The sequence below is a fragment of the Mobula hypostoma genome, chromosome 1 (assembly GCF_963921235.1).
Source record: "Mobula hypostoma chromosome 1, sMobHyp1.1, whole genome shotgun sequence".
Classification (NCBI taxonomy): domain Eukaryota; kingdom Metazoa; phylum Chordata; class Chondrichthyes; order Myliobatiformes; family Myliobatidae; genus Mobula; species Mobula hypostoma.
The window spans coordinates 169,586,468-169,608,336 of record NC_086097.1 but is presented as its reverse complement, the minus strand read 5'-3'; the positions used below and the strand labels follow the sequence as shown (position 1 = coordinate 169,608,336).

At 41.4% G+C, this 21,869-nt stretch overlaps 1 protein-coding gene across 6 annotated transcripts in view; it reads right to left on the bottom strand.

Annotated features, from left to right (window-relative positions):
• ptpn2b (protein tyrosine phosphatase non-receptor type 2b) overlaps positions 1–21,490 on the bottom strand; it is a 92,155-nt gene extending 70,665 nt beyond the window's left edge. For 2 of the 6 annotated variants that reach the window (XM_063059726.1, XM_063059727.1), the window contains exons 1-2: positions 21,291–21,485; positions 3,431–3,521 (exon numbers count right to left, since the gene is read on the bottom strand). In XM_063059726.1, the coding sequence (XP_062915796.1) occupies positions 3,431–3,521; positions 21,291–21,347 (148 nt within the window). In that variant the 5' untranslated portion in view covers positions 21,348–21,485. Of the gene's footprint in view, positions 1–3,430; positions 3,522–21,290 lie in introns of all 6 variants that reach the window. The other 4 variants (XM_063059731.1, XM_063059734.1, XM_063059736.1 and 1 more) reach the window with 3 other exon arrangements.
• Between the last annotated feature and the right edge of the window lie 379 nt (positions 21,491–21,869).

Genomic DNA, 21,869 nt, shown 5'->3' with positions numbered 1-21,869 from the left:
ATAATAAGAAGATAGTATCACTAAAAAGAATTGTCAAAGCTACAAGATCTTAAGAAACTTGCTGGATCACCCAAAACTTTGTAAGAAAATTAAATTTGCTTCAAGTGATTTCAACTGTGTACAAATGTTAATTGCACCTTCCCTGAAAAGGTAGTGACAGATGGACAATAAACAAATGGTTTTGTCAGTAATACCCACATGAGTATCATGTTTTTTGTTATTTCTTCCATGCCATACAGCCCTCATTGCTGGAGGCTCCATTCAATGCAGGATATTTCCATTGTATCCTGGATAATGGACTACCTGACAAGTAGACCAGTTTGCGCAGCTTCAGAGCTGTGTGTCAGACATGGCTATAAGCAACACTGGGACCCCACAGGAGACTGTATTGGCTCCCCTCCTGTTTACCCTGTATATCTCGGACTTCAGACACAACACTGAATCATGTTACCTGCAGACATTCTCTGATGACTCAGCAATAGTTGGGTATATAAAGGGAGGATGGGAGGATTTGATCAAATGGTTCAAGCTGAATCACCTGCAGCTCAACATTAGTAAGACAAAGGAGATGGTGAGGGACTTTAGGAAGATTAAGCCTGCACTGCTCCGTAACTATTCATGGTAAGAACATGGATATGGTGACGATCTACAAGTACCCAGGGGTGCACCTGATGAAAGACAAGTGGAGCATCAATACAGAGGTTGTGTACAAAAAGGGCCAGAGTAGCCTCTACTTCCTGAGGAGATTGAGGTCCTTTGGAGTACAGAGGCCTCTCCTTAACATGTTCTACCAGTACAACCTTCTATGTGTGGTGTGCTGGGGCAATGGCATCAACACAGGTGATGCCAACAGGCTCAATAAGCTGAGTAGAAAGGCTGGCTCTGTTATAGAAGTCAAACTGGACACACTGGAGGCTATGATAGAACAAAGGATCCTACGAAAAATCCTGGCAATTCTGGACAAGGTTTTTCACCCTCTGCATGCCACTTTGGCTGAACAGAGGAGCAGTTTTAGTTTTAGCAACAGCACTACTCCAAAGAGCGCTATACAAGGTCATTCTTACCCTCGGCCATTAGGCTCTCTAATGAGTCAACCGATAGTTGGAGAGTGATAACCCCCACCTGTTAGGCTAATTGAGGTAACTTTTTTAAAAATTCTTCCTTACTTCTCTTCTAATATTTGTATACCTGTGCACTTATAATGCTACTGTGACTCCATAACTTCCTTTGGGATCAATACAGTGTTATTAGTAATAAAGAAGTAGATCATACAGGTGTTTGAGCCTGTCTATGATTCAGTAAGATTATGACTGATCTGAGCTTGGCCCCATCTCCATTTTCCTGTCTGTTCCCCTGAACTTCTGGTTCCCCTAAATTTTGACTTTTGTCAAAGACCTAAGACAGTCACGTATCATATGCCACGTGAGCTCAAAGGAAAAAATCTTCACCTTCCATTTAAACTGTTGGTTCCCTTCTGCTGAAACTATGGATCTTGGGAAACAACATTTATTCACTGAAGCCCCCTGAAAATCATTTGCTTCCAAATTATTACCTTCCATTCTACTGAATATCATGAATAATGTAAAAAGGCTGAAAATCACCTATTATTGTTCACAAGAAAGCCTCTCCAGCCCAGGTATCAACCTAATGAACATTCTTCAAGTTGCTTCTAATGAAAATACATCTATACTTAAATAGGGAGACCAAAATGCTTCAACATACTATAGATACAGTTTCACCTAGGCTGTACAGAGTTGTATTTTAATACTGGAAACCCTTGAAATGAAGCGCAATATTCTATTTGCCTTCCAGAATAACTTGCTGTACCAGTATACTAACTTTGTTTTATGTAGGCCATCCAGATACCTCCATACTGCAGGATTCTGAGCTACCACTGCACTTAAAACAATATCCCAATGTTATTCTTCCTTCCAGAAATTCATCTATTGGTTCCCACTTGTTCACTAGAACTACATTCTCAAAGACAAGTTTTTCCAACACCAATTTCTTTCGAAAAACCACAGACAGCACATGATTTCCCCAACAATGCTCAGGGACATCCAAATGAAAGAGCAAGGTATTTATATCCTACCTCTCATGAACTTACAATGTCAGAAATACTTCAGTGCTAATTAAACAAATAATTACAAAGTACTTTTCACTTAGATAACAACTTATGCAAATATGCCACACAAAAAATATAAATTACGAGTGAAGTTAAAGGATAAATATTACACTTGATGAGAGTTTCCTTGTTCTTGCTCAAATTGTAGCCAAACCCTCTTACATCCAACCGGGACAGAACAAAACTCAGTGTAACACTGTCCAGAGTTTGGATTACATACCTATATTAACATTCAAGAATATTTGAAGAATGAGGAACTATTGATAATAATATAGCATCCTGCATCTACTACCTGACAAGGACCTGAGGAGGAGAAGATGGCGGCGCGACGACAGCGCATGCGGCCTCTCTGGTGAATGATATCTGTAATCTGTCAAGTAGGGGACCTTGCACAATTCTGATTTGATGGAGATGGACATGAGAGTACGGAGGAACGTCTGGAAAACTTCTGAAATGCCCGCTTCGCTGCCACTGCTACTGTGTGGTAACCGGAATCTCCACAGCAGAAGGCCCCGAATCCTCGGCTTTGCTTGTTTCAGCGGCCAGGGCTAGGTCGAAGGCGCTCGGCAGACAATGGCACTCAGGACTCGAAGTTTTCAGACAGACTCAGTGTCGGCTGTTTCCAAGGCACTAGCAAGCTGACGGTGCCTGGAGGTTTATGGCAGGCAGTTTCTCCCTTTTGCCGCCTGCTATCGGGGATTCAGGAGTCAATTGACTCGGGGACTTTTGAGACTTTGTTTACCGTGCCCATGGTTTGTTCTTCATCAAATCATGATATTGCTTTGCACTGTTGTAACTATATGTTATAATTATGTGGTTCTGTCAAGAGTTAGGCTTTGGTTTGTCCTGTTTTCTGTGCTATCACTCCGGAGAAACATTGTATCATTTCTTAATGCATGTATGCATTTCTAAATGACAATAAAAGAGGACTGAGTGTTCTCATAATCTAAAGTTTCTCCATTTTAAATTCCCATTTCCATACTAAAATTGAACCTTCCCATGTATCCGAACTCCTTGGACAACACATTGCTGTGTAGCACTAGCAGAACGATGTGTTTGTAACAGGATAAGTAAATATTTGCAATTTCCATTATAAATTTGCACAGAATTTGAAATAGGTAATAAATTATTGTTGCTCTTAAAATAGCAGAAAGGTACATCTCTGAATCCTGCAGCAGTCCAGTTCTGCTACTTCACATTAAAAAATGTACTATTTTTCATCTGCATACACTAAAACAGAAACAGATGATCAGATGGCAGTATTACTATTAATATTAGTAAGAGAAAATTTACATAACAACTTACAAGGGCTGACATCCCTGTATCTGTTTCGATTCTGATTTTCTGGATACTTAGCTACTTTATAGGGAAAGTCCTGGGACTCGTTTCGAATTTCCTACAATCAAAAGCAAAAATTGTTAACAGTGGCAGATGAAACTCAATGTACAATTAATGCATCTTTTAAATCTCTACTGAATTCATACAAATTACATTAAAACTCAAATAATCCAGTACTGATTGTTTGAAAATTCCAGTGATTCATTATCTGGCCCCCCATTAATCCAGAGTGAAAGCAGGTTGGGGTGCGGGGGGGGGTGGAGAGAAGAGGGAGGGTGCCAGAATGCAATCTGGGTATATGGACAGGGCTCAAAATACCTCAAAGTTCAACATAAATTTATTATCAACGTACTTGTATGTCACCTTATACAACCCTAAGATTTATTTGCTTGTAGGCATATCAATTAATTGAATAGGCATAATTGAATCGTTGAAAAGATTGCACCCAAGATGGCGGACAACCAGTGTGCAAAGACAACAACTGTGCAAATACAAATAAAAGCATTAATAATAAGCAACGAATATTGAGAATGTGAGAAGAAAGTGAGTGCATAGGTTGTGGGAATAGTTCAGTGATGGGGCAAGTGGAGTTAACCCCTCTGAGTCAAGAGCCTAATAGACAATAGGTGCAGGAGTAGGCCATTCGGCCCTTCGAGCCAGCACTGCCATTCACTGTGATCATGGCTGATCATTCACAATCAGTATCCAGTTCCTGCCTTATCCCCATAACCTTTGATTCCGCTATCTTTAAGAGCTCTATCCATCTCTTTTTTGAAAGCATCCAGAGACTTGGCCTCCACAGCCTTCTGGGGCACAGCATTCCACATATCCACCACTCTCTGGGTGAAAAGGTTTTTCCTCAACTCAATTCTAAATGGCCTACCCCTAATTCTTAAACTGTGGCCTCTGGTTCTGGACTCACCCATCAGCAGGAACATGCTTTTTGCCTCCAGCGTGTCTAATCCCTTAATAATCTTATATATTTCAGTAAGATCCCCTCTCAGTCTTCTAAATTCCAGAGTATACAAGCCCTGTCGCTCCAATCTTACGACATATGACAGTCCCGCCATCCCGGGAATTAACCTTGTGAACCTACGCTGCACTCCCTCAATAGCAAGAATGTCCTTCCTCAAATTTGGAGACCAAAACTGCACACAATACTGCAGGTGTGGTCTCACCAGGGACCTGTACAGCTGCAGAAGGGCTTCTTTGTTCTTATACTCAATTCCCCTTGTTATGAAGGCCAGCATGCCATTAACTTTCTTCACGGCCTGCTGTACTTGCATGCTTGCTTTCAGTGACTGATGTACAAGAACACCTAGATCTCGTTGTGCTTCCCCTTTTCCTAACTTGACTCCATTTAGATAATAATCTGCCTTCCTGTTCTTACCACCAAAGTGGATAACCTCACATTTATCCACATTAATCTGCATCTGCCATGCATCTGCCCACTCACCCAGCCTGTCCAAGTCACCCTGCATTCTCATTACATCCTCCTCACATTTCACACTGCCACCCAGCTTTGTGTCATCGGCAAATTTGCTAATGTTACTTTTAATTCCCTCATCTAAATCATTAATATATATTGTAAACAGCTGCAGTCCCAGCACTGAACCCTGCGGTACCCCACTGGTCACCGCCTGCCATTCCAAAAGGGACCCGTTAATTGCTACTCTTTGTTTTCTGTCAGCCAGCCAATTTTCAATCCATGTCAGTACTCTGCCCCCAATACCATGTGCCCTAATTTTGCCCACTAATCTCCTATGTGGGACTTTATCAAAGGCTTTCTGAAAGTCCAGGTACACTACATCCACTGGCTCTCCCTTGTCCATTTTCATCGTTACATCCTCAAAAAATTCCAGAAGCTTAGTCAAGCACGACTTCCCCTTCGTAAATCCATACTGACTCAGACCAATCCTGTTACTACTATCCAGATGTATCGTAACTTCATCTTTTATAATTGATTCCAGCATCTTTCCCACCACCGACGTCAGGGTAACCGGATATAATTCCCTGTTTTCTCTCTTCCTCCCTTCTTGAAGAGAGGGACAACATTAGCCACCCTCCAATCCACAGGAACTGATCCTGAATCTATAGAACATTGGAAAATGATTACCTATGGATCCACAATTTCGAAAGCCACCTCCTTAAGTACCCTGGGATGCAGACCATCAGGTCCTGGGGACTTATCAGCCTTCAGACCCAACAGCCTATCCAACACCATTCCCTGCCTAATATAAATTTCCTTCAATTCATCCATTACCCTAGGTCCTTTGGCCACTATTACATCTGAATTGGTTGCGTCTTCCCTAGTGAAGACAGATCCAAAGTACCTGTTCAACTCGTCTGCCATTTCCTTGTTCCCCGTAATAAATTCACCCGCTTCTGTCTTCAAGGGCCCAATTTTGGTCTTAAATATTTTTTGCCTTTTCACATACCTAAAGAAGCTTTTACTATCCTCCTTTATATTCTTGGCTAGTTTACCTTCGTACCTCATTTTCTCTCCTTTTTAGTTACCTTCTGTTGCTCTTTAAAAGTTTCCCAGTCCTCTGGCTTCCCACTCGTCTTTGCTATGTTATACTTCTCTTTTATTTCTATACTGTCCATTACTTCCCTTGTCAGCCACGGCCTCCCCTTAACTCCCCTTAGGATCTTCCTTCCTCTTTGGAATGAACTGATCCTGCACCTTCCGATTATTCCCAGAAACACTTGCCATTGCTGTTCCACTGTCATCCCTGCTAGGGTATTGTTCCATTGAACTTTGGCCAGCTCCCCCCTCATAGCACCATAGTTCCCTTTGTTCAACTGTAATACTGACACTTCCGAGTTTCCCTTCTCCCTCTCTAATGGTAGAAGAGTGTGAACCTGGTGGTGTGAGTCCTGAGGTTCCTGTACCTTCTCCCTGATATTCTCCATGACATGCAGCAGCAAGAAGAGTGCATGACGTAGGTGGTGGGAGCCCCTGATGATGGGTGCTGCGTTTCTGCAGCAATGCTCCATGTATACGTGCTCAATGGTGGGAGGGTTTTACCCGTGATGGACTGAGCCATATCCACTACTTATTGCAGGATTTTTCGTTCAAGGGCATTAGTACTTCTATACCAGACTGTGATGCAGCCATTCAATATACTCTCCACACAAATCGACAGAAGTTTGTCCAAGTTTTTGATGACATGCTGAATCTTCAAACTTCTAAGAAAGTAGAAGCGCTGTTGTGCTTCCTTTCTAATAGCACTTGTGTGCTGGACCTAGGGCAGATCCTCTGAAATGATAATAGAGAGGAATTTAAAGTTGCAGACCCATCTCCAGCTCTAATCCTCCGATGACGACTAGCTAATGGACCTCCGGTTCCTCCTCCCAAGTCAAAAATCAGTTCCTTGGGCTTGCTGACATTGACTAAGAGGTTCCTTAGGTCAGGAACATGCAACGTGTGAAGTTGGAACCAGAGTGCACAGGGATTTTGTTTGTTTGATTCATTAAGCTGAAACTCAAAATATTCAATTTCCCACTGCCTTAAAAATTCACCAGTATTCTGTTTCCTGCTCCCTTTAAACCTAACAGGTTCACTGGAAAAACATATTATGCTATTTTATGAGGTTTTTAATAGGAGTAACGCACAATAGTCTAGAAAACCCACCAAAATCTTAAAAAAGGCCAGATTAACAAAACTTTACAGTATAATCTTTTGGCATTTCACCTGAGGAATTTGCCTTGAATAACAATATAGTTTTCCAACATGTTGATCATATTAGTTTTATTCTACAACACTCCACAAAATTAAACAAGCTTTCACAGTTGAGACCATTTCATGAAATCAAAACTAGCTAATGTTGGAGGAACATTTCAAAATTGGAAATAAATTGTTGTGTCTATAAAACTATTCAACCCCATTTGGAAGCCTTCATGTTTTATTACTTTACAACACTGAATCACAGTGGATTTAAATTGGCTTTTTTTGGACACTGATCAACAGAAAAAGATACTTCATGTCAAAATTAAAACAGTTCTCTACAAAATGATCTAAATTCATTACAAATGTAAAATACAAAATAATTGCTTGCATATGTACCCATTTCAAGTCAGTATTTAGTAGATGCACCTTTGGCAGCAATTACAGCATTGAGTCTGTGTGGATAGGTCCCTATCAGCTCTGCACATCTGGACACTGGATATTTTCCCCATTCTTCTTTACTAAACTGCTCAAGATTGCATGGGGATCATGAGTGAACAGCCCTTTTCAAGTCCAACCACAAATTCTCACTTGGATTGAGGTCTGGACTCTGACTTGGCCACTCCAGGACATTAACTTAGTTGTTTTTAAGCCATTCATGTGTAGCATTGGCTTTATACTTGGGGTCATTGTCTTGCTGGAATACAAGTCCTCTCTCAAGTTGTAGTTCTCTTGCAGACTTCATCAGGTCTTCCTCCAGGATTTCCCTGTATTTTGCTGCATTCATTTTACCCTCCACAAACCTTCCAGGGCCTGCTGCAGTGAAGCATCCCGACAGCATGAGGCAGCCATCACCATGTTTCATGGTAGGGATCGTGTGTCTTTGATGATGTATGGTGTTTCGCTTACACCAATCATAGCGTTTAGTCTGATGACCAAAAACCTCAATTTTGGTTTCATCAGACCATAGAACCTTCTTCCAGCTGACCTTAGAGTCTCCCACATGCCTTCTGATAAACTCTAGCTGAGACTTCATGTGAGTTTTTTTTTCCCACCAATAGCTTTCTGTTTGCCACTCTCCCATAAAGCTGTGACTGGTGAAGCACCTGGGCAACAGCTGTTGTATACAAAGTCTCTCCCATCTCAGTCACTGAAGCTTGTAACTCCTCCAGAGTTATCATAGGTCTCTTAGTAGCCTCACTCACTAGCCTGACAAATCTGTTGGAATTCTTTGAAGAAAAAACAGAAATAACAAGCAGGATAGACAAAGGAGAATCAGTGGATGTTGTGTACTTGGATTTTCAGAAAGCCTTCGACAAGGTGCCACACGAGGCTGCTTAACAAGCTACGAGCCCATGGTATTACAGGAAAGATTCTAGCAGCATGGATAAAGTAGTGGCAGGATGCAAAGAGTGCAAGTAAAGGGAGCCTTTTCTAGTTGGCTGCCAATGACTAGTGGTATTTCACAGGGGTCTGTGTTGGGACCAATTCTTTTTAACTTACATGTCAATTGTATTTGGTTGATGAAATCGATGGTTTTGGTGCAAAGTTTGCAGACAATATGAAGATAGGTGGTGTGGCAAGTTGAGGAAGAAGGGAGGCTACAGAAGGACTTCAATCAATTATGAGAATGGACAAAGAAATAGCAGATGGAATAGAGTCTCAGGAAGTGTATCGTCATGCACTTCGGTAAAAGAAAGGGCACGCTCAATGGAAAAACATTGAGAAGATACCTTCCGTCCCCATACAGGCAATTTTGGCTGATAACAACCTTCAAAGTTATATAAAAACTATTGATAACCCATGGGTGAAATGGACTCTTAAAATATGGAAAAATATTATAAAAGAATATGAACTAGAGGGAGATATTGTAATTCTTAAATGGTGTGCATATGACTCGGATTTTACACCAAATAAACTGGATGCTAGATTTAAGGACTGGACAGCTAAAGGTATAACAGTTCTATGCAATATAATGAAAGAAGGAACACTGTTCAGTTTTGAAATGCTTAAAGAGAAACACTTATTAGAAAAGCAAGACTTTTATTGATATTTGCAGATGCGACATTATGTTAATAAGAGGGTGAAAAATGTAACCGAGGCAAGTACATGTTCGATAGAACTGTTTAGAAAAGCATACAATTCAGATAACGGTAGTAGAATCATTTCAAGCGTGTATAAGGGTCTCTCAAATCTTAAAACACACTCCACTTCATACATTAAAACAAAATTGGAGAAGGAAAGAAGGATAACTATTTCTGAGGAAGAATGGACAATAATATGGAGGTATCAATGGAAGTGTACCAGTGCACAGAAATGGAGGAAGTCTGGGGTGGAAAAACCTGATAAGATATTTTATTACACCCTCTCAGAAATCCCATTATGATAGTAACCTCCCTGTTTGCTGGAGAAATTGTGAAAATCGAAATGCAAACCATATTTTCTGGGATTGCCCCGTTATCAAAGACTATTGGAGTGGGATACACAAGACATTTTTAAATGTGAAATACCGTTAGAAAGTAAGACCATATATTTTGGGTATATACCTCAAGAATGGTTGAAAAGAGATAAATATTTAATGACTATAACTGCTGATGGCTGGTAAAAAGACTCTTACCAGGAAATGGTTATCACAGGAGAGCCCAACTTTAAACATGTGGATGGAAATTACAATGGACATTTATAAAATGTCAATCATAAATTGGAACAATTTGATTCATACTGGGAAAAATGGCTTAACTACCTAACACCCCATAAGTCTGATTTTATTCTCACAAATCAGTGAGTATGTTGAAAAAAAAATCACTCCCTACTTGTACATAGTTTTCCTTTTGTTTGTTCTTTCTTTTCTTTTCTATAAGTGTATACTTCAGATAAATACTATGTGGAGACTTGCGGCAAACATAAATTCTTCACGGATTGGTTTCAGTCCGCTGCCCGGAGGTTGGGGTCCACTGCACCACCCCGACCTCCGACAACTCAGCCTAACACACCATCATCAGTGTGCTCGGCGCTGACTTCTCGATTCCAGTAACTGATACTACACTGTACATACATTATTTCTACTTTATATAGGCTGTGTATTTTTATGCGTTATTTGGTATGATTTGGCAGCTTCATAGCTTAAAGGTTACTGGAGAGAAAGTGTTTCTGCTGAGAGCACGTGCATGAAATTTTCGCTACGGAGAACAGTGTGGCAATGATTGTGAAAAACTATTTCTACTTTATATAGGCTGTGTATTTATCATATCATTCCTGCTTTTACTATATGTTACTGTTATTTTAGGTTTTACGTGTTACTTGGCATGATTTGGTAGGTTATTTTTGGGTCTGCGAATGCTCACAAATTTTTCCCATATTAATAAATGGTAATCGCTTCTTCGCTTTACCACATTCCAGCTCACAAACCATTTCATAGGAACGCTCTACCTTCGGATGGCGGGGGAAACCTGTATACATACAGTATCTGAAATACACCTGATGGAAATGTTTGTATGATGTTGAATTTCAATAAAAAATAAATTACAAAAAAGGGCTATTTTCTAAATGGAGAGAATATATAAAAAACTGAGGAGGTAAAAGGGACTTCAGAGTCCTTGTGCAGGATTCCCTAAAGGTTAATTTGCAAGTCGAGTCTGTGGTAAGGAAAGCAAATACAGTATTAGCATTCATTTCAAGAGAACTAGAATATAAAAGCAAGGATAGAATGTTGATACATTATAAAGCACTGGTGAGGCTTCACTTAAGAGTACTGTGAGAAGTTCTGGCCCCTTTACCTGAGAAAGGATGCACTGAAACAGGAGAGGGTCAAAGGAGGTTCACGAAAACGATTCCAGGATTGAATGGGCTGTCATATGATCAACGTTTGATGGCTCTGGGCCTGCATTCGCTGGAATTCAGAAGAATGAGTGGTGACCTCATTGAAACCTATCAAATAGTGAAAAGCATCAATAGAGCGGATGTGGAGAGGATGTTTCCTATGGTGGGAGAGTCTAAGACCAGAGGACACAGCCTTAGAATAGAGAGGCGTCCTTTTAGAATGGAGTTGAGTAGGAAATTCTTTAGCCAGAGAGTGGTGAATCTATGGATTTCTTTGCCACAGGCAGCAATGGAGGCTAAGTTTTTATGTATATTTAAGGCAGAGGATGATACATTCTTGATTAGTAAGGGCATGACAGGATATGAGGAGAAGGCAAATTGGGACTGAGAGTAAAACTGGATCAGCCACGATGAAATGGCAGAGCAAACTTGATGGCCAAATGGCCTAATTCTGCTCCGATATCTTTTGCTCTTATATCTGCACTAATATTAATTATAGTGGTAGTCCTACGGATTCAAAGACACAGAAACCTATGTGTGATGGAGTTTTAAGTGGAACAGCCATTGCACAGGGGCAATCCCTCTCTCTCGGCAGAAGAGACCTTGATCCAGTGGCACAGACAACCATTACGGCTGGAGACCTCTCCTGCTGCAGTGGATGACCAGGACATCCAAGTGTCTTGTCGTGCTCTTAGCACTCCGCAATGCCTGCTGGGCCTGCCTTCTTGACCGTTGGACTATTAATCGGTCTCCTCCGCTCAATCTTCGAGGGCCAGACTTCACACACTGGCCCTGGGATAGACAGATCCCCTACCTCACCGAGGGTTGAAGACCCATCAGCTACCCTCACCTGGTTTGACCCGTCCGCCGAGACAGTTTACTGCAGGGGACCAGCCAACTGGGGGGGGGCGGCGGGTAGGGTTGCCAACGAACAAGAGTAGCAGCCGAATACATTGGGTTTACCCCAAGAAAGACCACAATGACCATGAAGCCTTGCACGGGCACCAGTGCGCATGCATGTACATGCCAATTTTTTTTACTACAAATTCATTTTTGGCGATTCTGTTCAGGGGGGTGTTAATCACGAATGCAATATAGGTGATAAGTGGCTAATACACTCAATTTCATTTCTAAAAGGGCTTACCTAACTAATTTAATATTAAGCACACAGCACATATTTTCCTCGCATGAATATAGCGATAAGTCAATTATCAGGGGAGCTTGAAGCAAGTGTTGAATGAACTTCCAGTAGAAGTGGTAGGGGCAGGTTTGGTATTATCATTTAAAGAAAAATTGGATAGGTATATAGACAGGAAAGGAATGGAGGGCTATGGGCTGAGTGCAGGTCATGGGACTAGGTGAGAGTAGCGTTCGGCACGGACTAGAAGGGCAGAGATTGCCTGTTTCCATGCTGTAATTGTTATATGGTTATACAAGTCAATAGCATCATAACATTTTAAGTAACGTTTGGATATTAAACACACAGCACATATTTTCCCCCTATGAACATATAAAATCATTGCAACACACCAATATCACTGAATCAGTGGGAACCCTGGGCTTGTTTTCCTGCAACGAGACGGTCCTATCGAGGGGTGATGGGAGACAGCGATACTCGAAGGAGGTTCCTTATGGCCAGTCTATTCCGCAATTTAGTTTTCATTGCAGAGGTGTGTTGGAAATGGAAGCAACGTTTTCAGTGCTTTCGTGGCTATCTCAGGATATTTAGCCTTGACTTTGATCCGGAATGCCGGCAGAGATGTTATGTCAAACATGCTTTTCAGCCCGCCGTCATTTGCAAGCTCGAGGAGTTGATCTCCTTCCTGCGCTGACATGGATGACGCGTGTGTAATGACCTTGTGTGCATTCAAGTTCAACAGTGGGCGTGACTGGGAATGAGGAAAGGTGCAGCTGACTCCTATCGCCAAATCATATCGTTTCCCCGCGGTCCAGTAGCACATGCTTTGCGGCCCGGTGGTTGGGGACCACTGGTTTACTGGGGTGTGGCCACTGCACGTGTTACAGCTTGGAGCCACAGGTGAGAGCTGCCCTGTACTTCTAAATGGCCATGCTCTATCTTGAATTTATTCCATATTCTACAATATTTGTGCCTACTCTTAACCTGACCAAAAGCCCTTCCCTAACACTTATCATTCATTCATGTACTTATTTGTCATGTAACTCTCCTATTTTTTGTACCAGATGACAGTCTCCAGTTTCCTTTAACTGTTCAGTTTCGTTTCAGAGGATCTGGAGTCTGCACAATTTTTAATTCCCATGAAAACTGAAGAATTAGCAAAAACTGCTGTGACAAAACAAACATTTAAACTGCCCTAATAATATGTTTTAGTTATACAAAATCCATACCCCACCGAGAGCCAGATCAGAAGCATTCAAGTCTGAATATCAGGAATGCTACAACAGGTGCAGATATGATCTCTGGAAAGCCATCTCTCAGGTGAAGTGAAGATTCCAGACTAGACTAAAATCAACGAGGGATGTTTGACAGCTATGGCAGGGTTTGAATGCCATAACCTCCTACAAAGTTAAACCTTACAACAGACAGGATGGCAGAGCTTCACTTCCAAATAAGCTCAATGCCATCTATGTTCACTTTGACCACCAGAGCAGGGAGGAACCATGTCTCCCGATGATCTTTTGGCCTCAATATCTAAAGATGATGGGCAGGTTGCCTTCAAGAGAATGAATCCAAGAAAAGCATCCAATCCGGACAGAGTACCTGGCCTAGTACTGAAGACCTGTACCGACCATCTGGCTGATTTATTCAAATATCTTCAACCTCTTGCTCTGGCAATATATGGTACCTATCCGCTTCAAGCATGCTTCAATCGTACCAGAACCCAAAAAGAGCGTGGTAACTTGTCTAAACAACTAATGCCCAGCGGCACTTACATCCACAATGATGAAGTGTTTTGAGAGATTAGTGTTGAAGCATATCAGCTCCTGTCAGAATGGTGATTTGGATCTGCTCCAATCCACCCACCGAAGCATCAGGACTACAGCAGATACTATCTCAATGGCTCTTCACACAGCCCTGGAACAACTGGACAGCAAAGATGCATATGTCAGGATGTCTTTATCAATTACAGCTCAACCCCTTTGCGCAACTGGATCCTGGATTTCCACATTTGCAGACCCCAGTCAGTTCAGATTGGCATAAACATCTCTTCCACAATCTCCATCAGCACAGGAACACTGCAGGGATGTGTACTTAGCCCCCTACTCTACTCGCGTTACACCTATAAATCTGTGGTCAAATACAGTTTGAACACCATATACAAGTTTGCTGACGACACCACTGTTGTAGGCTATATTAAAGGGGGTGATGAATTAGCATAGCTCTCACTCAATGAAGGAACTGATGTAGACTTCAAGAGAGGGAAACCAGAAATCCATGAGCCAGTAACCATTCAAGGATCAGAGGAGGAGATGGTCAATAATGTTAAATTTCTGGGTGTCACTATCTCACTGGACCTATCCTGGACCCATCACATAAATATTATTGTAAAGAAAGCATGATAGTGCCTCGACTTCCTTCGGAATCTGTGGACACTTGGCATGTCTTTAGCAAACATCTTTAGATGTGATGACTGGCTGCATTATGACCTGTACGGGAACACCAATGACTTTACATGGAGCGTCAGAGCTCATAAAAAGTGACACAATAGACTTATAACATAGTAAATCAGCAAGTTGTTTGTTATGTCTCCCCTCTCACTGTGCAACGGAGACCTCTTTTTCCCTTATTAGGGTGAGAGAGAGAGCGCCTGTGGCATGTCGAATTAACGGGTGAACAAGTAGTCTTTGGGGTATGGCAAGCCTGTGTCTTTATTGATGCTTGGCTGCACGCTTGAGTGCTTGGTGGAGGGGCGCTGATGCTTTTTTGCTGGTGGGGGAAAGGGGGTCGTTGCTTTGCTGCTGCGTACATGTGGGGGGGGGTTTGAGGTTCTAACATTAACTGTCATTCATTTCTTGGGGCACTCCTCTGTTTTCGTGGATGGTTGCGAAGAAAAAGCATTTCAGGATGTATATTGTATACACTTCTCTGACATTAAATATACCTTTAAAAATCCTCCAAAAGGTAGTGGATAAAACCCTCCCAACCAATGAGCACATTTACATGAAACATTGTCATAGAAAAGGAACATCCATCAAAGATCCTCACCACCCAGGCCATGCTCTTTTCTCACTGCTGCCATCAGGTAGAAGGTACAAGAGCCTCAGGACTCGCACAACCAGGTTCAAGAACAGTTACTACCCCTTCAACCATCAGGCTCTTGAAAAAAAAAGGGGGGATAACTATAAACAACAGGAATTGTCATTTATTGCTATTTATTTATATCTGCATTTTGCAGAGTTTGTTTACAGTTTATAGTTCCTGATGTTTACAATTACTGTTCTGTAGATTTGCCAAGTATGCCCGCAGAAAAAGAATCTCAGGGTTGCATGTGGTGACATGTATGTACTCCAATAATAAATTTTACTTTGAACTTTTAATGTCAGAAACATTTAAAAACTTTAAATCAGTGACTGTTCTGACAGAGGACAATAAGCAGTCCCAACTTTGCCTTCTGTCAAAGGCAGTTCAGGGACAGGACCCGTGCAGTTCAGATACAGGTGCACTGCCCATCTTCAGGGTGCACAGTCAGCAAGATCACATCTCCAAATCCAATTCAGACAACTGCAAGCACAGTCAGGTTCAGAAAGCAAGACTTAAATTATCTGCATCTAGGACTATCAAGCATGTTTACTGATTTGACAGGAACTGTGGATCTCGGCATTTCAGTGGTACATTGGTCTTGCACTGGTTAATTCTACAATACTCACCAAGCATAGCCAAATCAATGTCAATATTGAGTTTATTGTCATATGCACAGTACATGTATGCACAGGTGCAATGAAAAACATTTGCAGCAACACCATGGGCACATACTGTTATATGAGCATCATTCACAAGAAATCATTGACAAAAATATTATGCATTTTTTAAAGAACACATTAGAACAGAAAAAAATCCATTTTAGTGCAAGATAGTCAAAATGGTCATGGATTAGGCAGTCACGATTAGGGTTTTGCTGGTTGGTTCAAGAACCAAATAATTGAAGGACAGTAGCTGTTCGTGAACTTGGCAGCTGGATTTCAGACTCCTGTCTGATAATAGCTACAAAAGTATGGCAAGGCCCAGATGGTAGGCATCTTTGATGAAAGATGCACCTCCTGTAGATACTACCAATAGTGGGGAAGATTGTGCCTGTATGTATAGGGTACAGTTTGCTACTCCATGAACCTCACATACCATGACATAATCACCTACTACCTTTCATAAAAGTAATATGCTCAATAAGCAAAAGAAACACTCATAAGCTGCCAATTATTTTTCCAAAAAAATACAAATGCAGGTTAAATCAGCAACTGCACGGAAGTGTATTTTTGGATGGCATGCCTGCAATTGCAGTCATTCTAAATTCTTTTTAAAATATCAATCCCAACAGCAAGTACCAAAAATGTCTAATGGATTATTGTTAAAACACTATTTTTATAAACAGATGACATTAACTGTAGGTTTCTTTCAATGGCAACAATTCATGCAAAGTCAATTCCTAATTTTAAATAGGAGACTGATAGAAATGTTAATAATCAAAGATTTTAAGAGATATGGAGAGGAGGGCTGACGAAATTAGTTAATAAATCAGGTATGATCTGATTGAGTGATGAAACTGCTTGACTGGACTGCTTGTCTGTTCTAAATGGATTAAAGAGTACAACACAACAAATTCAGAAAAAGAAATGAAGGATGGGGACATTAAAATGCAAGATCAGAAAAAAATACAATCATGGTGGATGAACAGAAGCAGAAGAACAACTGAAAACAATAACATAGGATGAAGAATCATCTATAGAAGCATCAAGAATAACATCATGAGAGAAGACTATGATCCTCTGAAGTTATTAACTTTTAAGTGATGTTAGAAATTAATTTACCATAGTAACTGCACTAACCTGCATCTATATAATTGCAAGATAATCAAAATATCACTGTAGAAAACAACTTAAATTGCTTTACAAGTATAACCAAAGAAATTGACACTATCCGGAAGGAAATGAGCAGGGATAGAATGCGACTTTTCATTATTCTTAAAGATTTGAAAGTATTGTCCGAGACCAATACACAGGCCAAACTAAAAGGAACATAAATTTAGGGTATGGCCTAACAAGGACAAAGGAAACATGTACAAAATAATGAATGACTTAAAGTATAGATTCAAATGCAGTTCAGATAAATAAGAATGATGGGCAAGGAAAAGTTTACCTGGTGTAAAGAAAAGGTAGGTTGAATTTTCAATGAATTTCGTATAAAACTAAAGAGTGAACAGCTAGGAAAATTAATGGAATCTCATCTGAAAGCAACAAAGCTCAGCTGTGCATTTCATTTACAAAGTTAAGATAGGATGGAAGACATCAAGATAAAAATCAAATGGTGTGTGAGGTATGGTCAGAATCTCAAATGGAACAAAATAGGTCAGCCAGGAAAAGAAATAAATTGAAAATTTAGATAAATTGCAAATGCTGGATATCTGAAATCAAGAGAACACTAAGGTCAGGCAAGAAGTGTGGAAGGAGAAATTAGTTTAACCTTTCAAGTCAATCACCCTTTGCCAGGATTAGAAATTTGAGAAAACAGTTTAGTGCTAAATTGCGAAGAGGGTGGGGAAGAACAGATAAGGCAATTTCATTGGTAAAGTGACATTAGGTCATTTCTCAGATGATCCTGATGTTTACAATTTAAATTAGGGCAATTAGAGAATGATAAAACAAAGGAAAATGTTAAAACTATGAAAGGCAGGTCAAAGCAGTTGGCGAAACTGAAACAGCACTCCTGGAAATGCCCAGCACATCACGGAGGATCTGCAAAGACAGAAAATATTACACAACAACTGGCCAGTCCTTGGTCAGTGGTGCCCAGAATCACATTTATCGTAAAACATAGGAGAAGAATTAGACCATTTGGCCCATTGAGTTTGCTTTACCATTCCATCATTAATGATTTATTATCCCTCACAATTCTATTCTCCTACCTTCTCCCCGTAACCTTTGACACAAATTCTAATCAAGAATCTATCGACCTTCCGCTTTATATATACTCAATGACCTGGCCTCTACAGCTGCCTGAAGCAACGAAGTCCACAGATTCACCAACCTCTGGCTAAAGAAATCCTTCCTTATCTGTTCAAAATGGACACTCTGTAACCAGAGTCTCTGATCTTCAGTCCTTGGCTGCCCCACGAAAAGAAACACCTTCTCCACATCCACTCTTTCTAAGCTATTCAGTATTCAACAGGTATCACTGACGCATGTTATTACATTTGTATTGTGGCGGCAGTACAGTGCAAGACATTAAAAACTGCTATATTACAAAATATATATAGTGTGTGAAAGAGGAATAGCACTGTTCGTGGACCATTCAGAAACTTGACAGCTCAGAAAACCTGATCGCACAGGCTAGAAGCTGTTAAAACATTGAGTGCGGATCTTCAGTGTCTGTACCTCCTCCCTGATGGCAGTAATGCTAAGAGGGCATATCCCAGGTGGCAAGAGTCTTTTAAGACAGATGCACCACCTCTGATGCAATTCAGTACTTAGGCGTCATCATAGTCATACAGCACTGAAATGGACCCTTTGTCTTGTCTCATCTCATCCATGCTGACTGTTTTGCCCAGCTAGCCAGTCCCATTTGTACACATTTGGCCCATAGCCCTCCAAACCTCTATCTATGGACATATCTAGATGGATTTTAAATACTGATGAGTCAACCACAAAACATTATTTCTGGCAGCTCATTCCAAATAAAGACCACCTACATAGATAAACAAATTCAGTGGTGAAGAAGCTGTCCTCAATATTATTTTTAAATCTCACACTTCTATCCATAAAGTTATGCCCTCTTGCTTTGAACACTCCCTCCATGGGAGAAATTACTTGTCATATTACAAGTATATGATGAATGTATTTTGGGCCTGGGTGAGTGATTGTTCTGGGACTGAAGACTTGGAAATTTTTTTTTAAAAAGGGAAGTTGTATGGTATACCATTTCCCATAACTCTGATCTGTAAGCAAGTATTGAGTGTACACACGTTTGATTTTATCAGGTTTATGAAGTAAAGTTTATTGTCACATGCACAAGCACAGCAAGATACAGCTGGAATCATATACTTAAACTGCACCTACGTGATACAACACAGAATATAAACTGCACAAAGATTAGCTTTATCACACGTACGTCAAAATATCAAAACATACTGTGAAATATGCCAAAGAGTAACACCACATGAATGCAGTGAAGGCAGACTACAAGTGCCACCATGCTTACAGCGCCAACATAGCATGCCCACAACTTGCTAATCCTAACTGGCTCATCTTTGGACTGTGAGAGGAGGCCTGCATGGTCGTGGGGAAAACATGCAAACTCCTTATGGGAGTTGAACCCTGATCGCGGATGCTGTGATAGAATTGTGCTTCCCACCATGCTATCATGCTGCCATTCAAAATGATGAAATAGAGGAAATCCTGCAAAAACAAGACATGGTAGCATAGCGGTTAGTGTGGTGCTGTTACAGCACCAGATTTAATTCCCACCAGTCTGTAAGGAGTTTGTGCATTCCCTCCTTGACTGCGAGTTTCCTCCAGGTGCTCCAGTTTACTCCCACATTCCAAAGGCGTACGAGTTAGTAGGTTAATTGATCAATGAGGGCTCATTGGCTTGGAAGAGCCTGTTACCATGCCGTATCACTAAATAAAAAAAAGACCCTAGTGTAAAGGCAGTGTTGTAGTGTAATGTACAGGCTGTTGTAGGTGTTTCTCACCTTGTTCTGCTCCACCACACTAGCTTATTTCATCTTATATTATTAAGGGTGTCAAAGGTTACAGGGAGAAGGCAGAATAAAGGCTGAGGGGGATAATAAATCAGCCATGATAGAATGGGAGAGTACCCTCACTGGGCAAATTCTGCTAAGTCATAAAGCCTTCATCAGACCAAAACATAGGACCATTGAACAAGAACAGTGTAGAACAAAGTCAAACAACACAGAATTTTGAGAAGATGAGAAAATTGTGTTCCCATAACACTGTTAGTCTTGTCTTATTTAAGGAAGTAAGAAAAAGCAGCATTAAGATAAATGAATGAAGATGGAAAATCCCAAAGTTGTCTGCGCTCACAAGTACTGGAACAATGTGAAGGAATGTAAGGCGAGCCACAACCAGGACACAGGTTCCCAGGGACTGGTAGGCAGAACAGATAAATATGTTTGTGCCTATGTACTAAGGCAATAATCTCCCTCTATTGATTGAAGTACAACCATCCCTTTCAGAAGTGTCCTATATTGTCATTTGGTCAAGAACAGTATGAACATACATTGTGACATAAAAAATACAAATTACCTAGACAACTCAATCAACTCTGAAATAATAACTACGATAACTGCACTGCAAGAACACTTAAACGTGCGTGTATATACATATCTGCAGATTCTGGAAATCCAAAATAAAAACAGAAAATTATGGTAATACTAAAGTTGGTCGAGCAGCGCCGTCAAAAGAAAAACAGGTAATGTTTCATATCAGGACCCTTTGTTAGAACTTGTGCCTCTGAAGCTTAGACATTAACTTTACTCTTCACAGATGCTGCCTGGCCTGCTAATTTCGTATTTTTATAATGCAAAAATCGCCTATAAACGGCAGAGATGGACACAATACTGCTCCCTTTCCTTCATTTGTGGAAAGCTTTGGCTCTGAGTGCTTAAATACAAAGATGCAAGTGAAGGTCATACTCAGTGAAACTGGCAGACGGCCGAACTGGCTACAACAAAAAATCTGCTAGGGCTGCTTCAGCGGATGATGCGGGGAGTGAGTGGAAGTCGAGGGAAGAAGGAATTGTCACCGGTTCGTTTCCAAGCCCTGTATTGGAGTTGAAACTCCTTCTCCGTTTCCCCCCACCCCAGCTGCTGTTCGACCCGCCGAGCAGTATGTTTTGTTGTTCTATGTTCCAGCGTCTGTAGTCTCCAGAAGTAAATTACAACCTGAGGCAGTCACGGCCTCGCCTCCCCTTTAAATCCAAATTAATCATCAGCAAGCAAAGAGTAAAAGGCTTAACGACACGCAGACGCACTGCGGCGGGAAGCTCGTGCCTCCAGCCAGGCCCCGGTTCTGTTTAACGAGCAGAAAGAGCGGGACCTGGTGCCGGGTTGACCGAGGCCGGCAGCGTCTGACAGAAAGTTGAACCGCCTGGGCCCGGTTTCACTTTCCCCTCACACACCAACTTACCAGATAAGACTGAGGCCAGCGGTTTTCCCTGTCTATCTCCGCAAATTTCTTTTCCATATTGGTAAGCCGGTGTAGATTTGATGAAGAGGAATTCCGCGGTACTTTCTGTGCGCTTAAGCTTTATTTCTTTTCCTTCTACTCTAGGGAAACTTTTCTTTTCCCCCTCCCCCCCACTCCTCCTGAGGTCACGAAACTCGTCGACTGTCGGCGACGCGACTCCGCGGACATTAGACGCCCGCGCATGCGCTGTGCCCCCCCCCCGAGCAGCGAGGGTGTGTGGGCGGGGCCTGACGCGGAAGCTTCATCTCCCGGAACAACCTACACTCGGCCACTCACTTTCAAAATGAGACTCGGGGACTGGCCCTTGCTCCGATGCGATCACTAGTGACGTGCTATAGGGCAAATCGTTGGGACGGTGGATTAATAAATCTCAGGTTCGTGCGGGGTGTCATCCTCGAATCTTAAAAATAGATCAAGATTCTCCCATCTAATCCGGTTCCATTTCCCGGCGTTTGGCACATACAGTAACCTGAAGCTTTCCAATCCATGTACATGTCCATCTGTCTTAAAAGTTGTTTT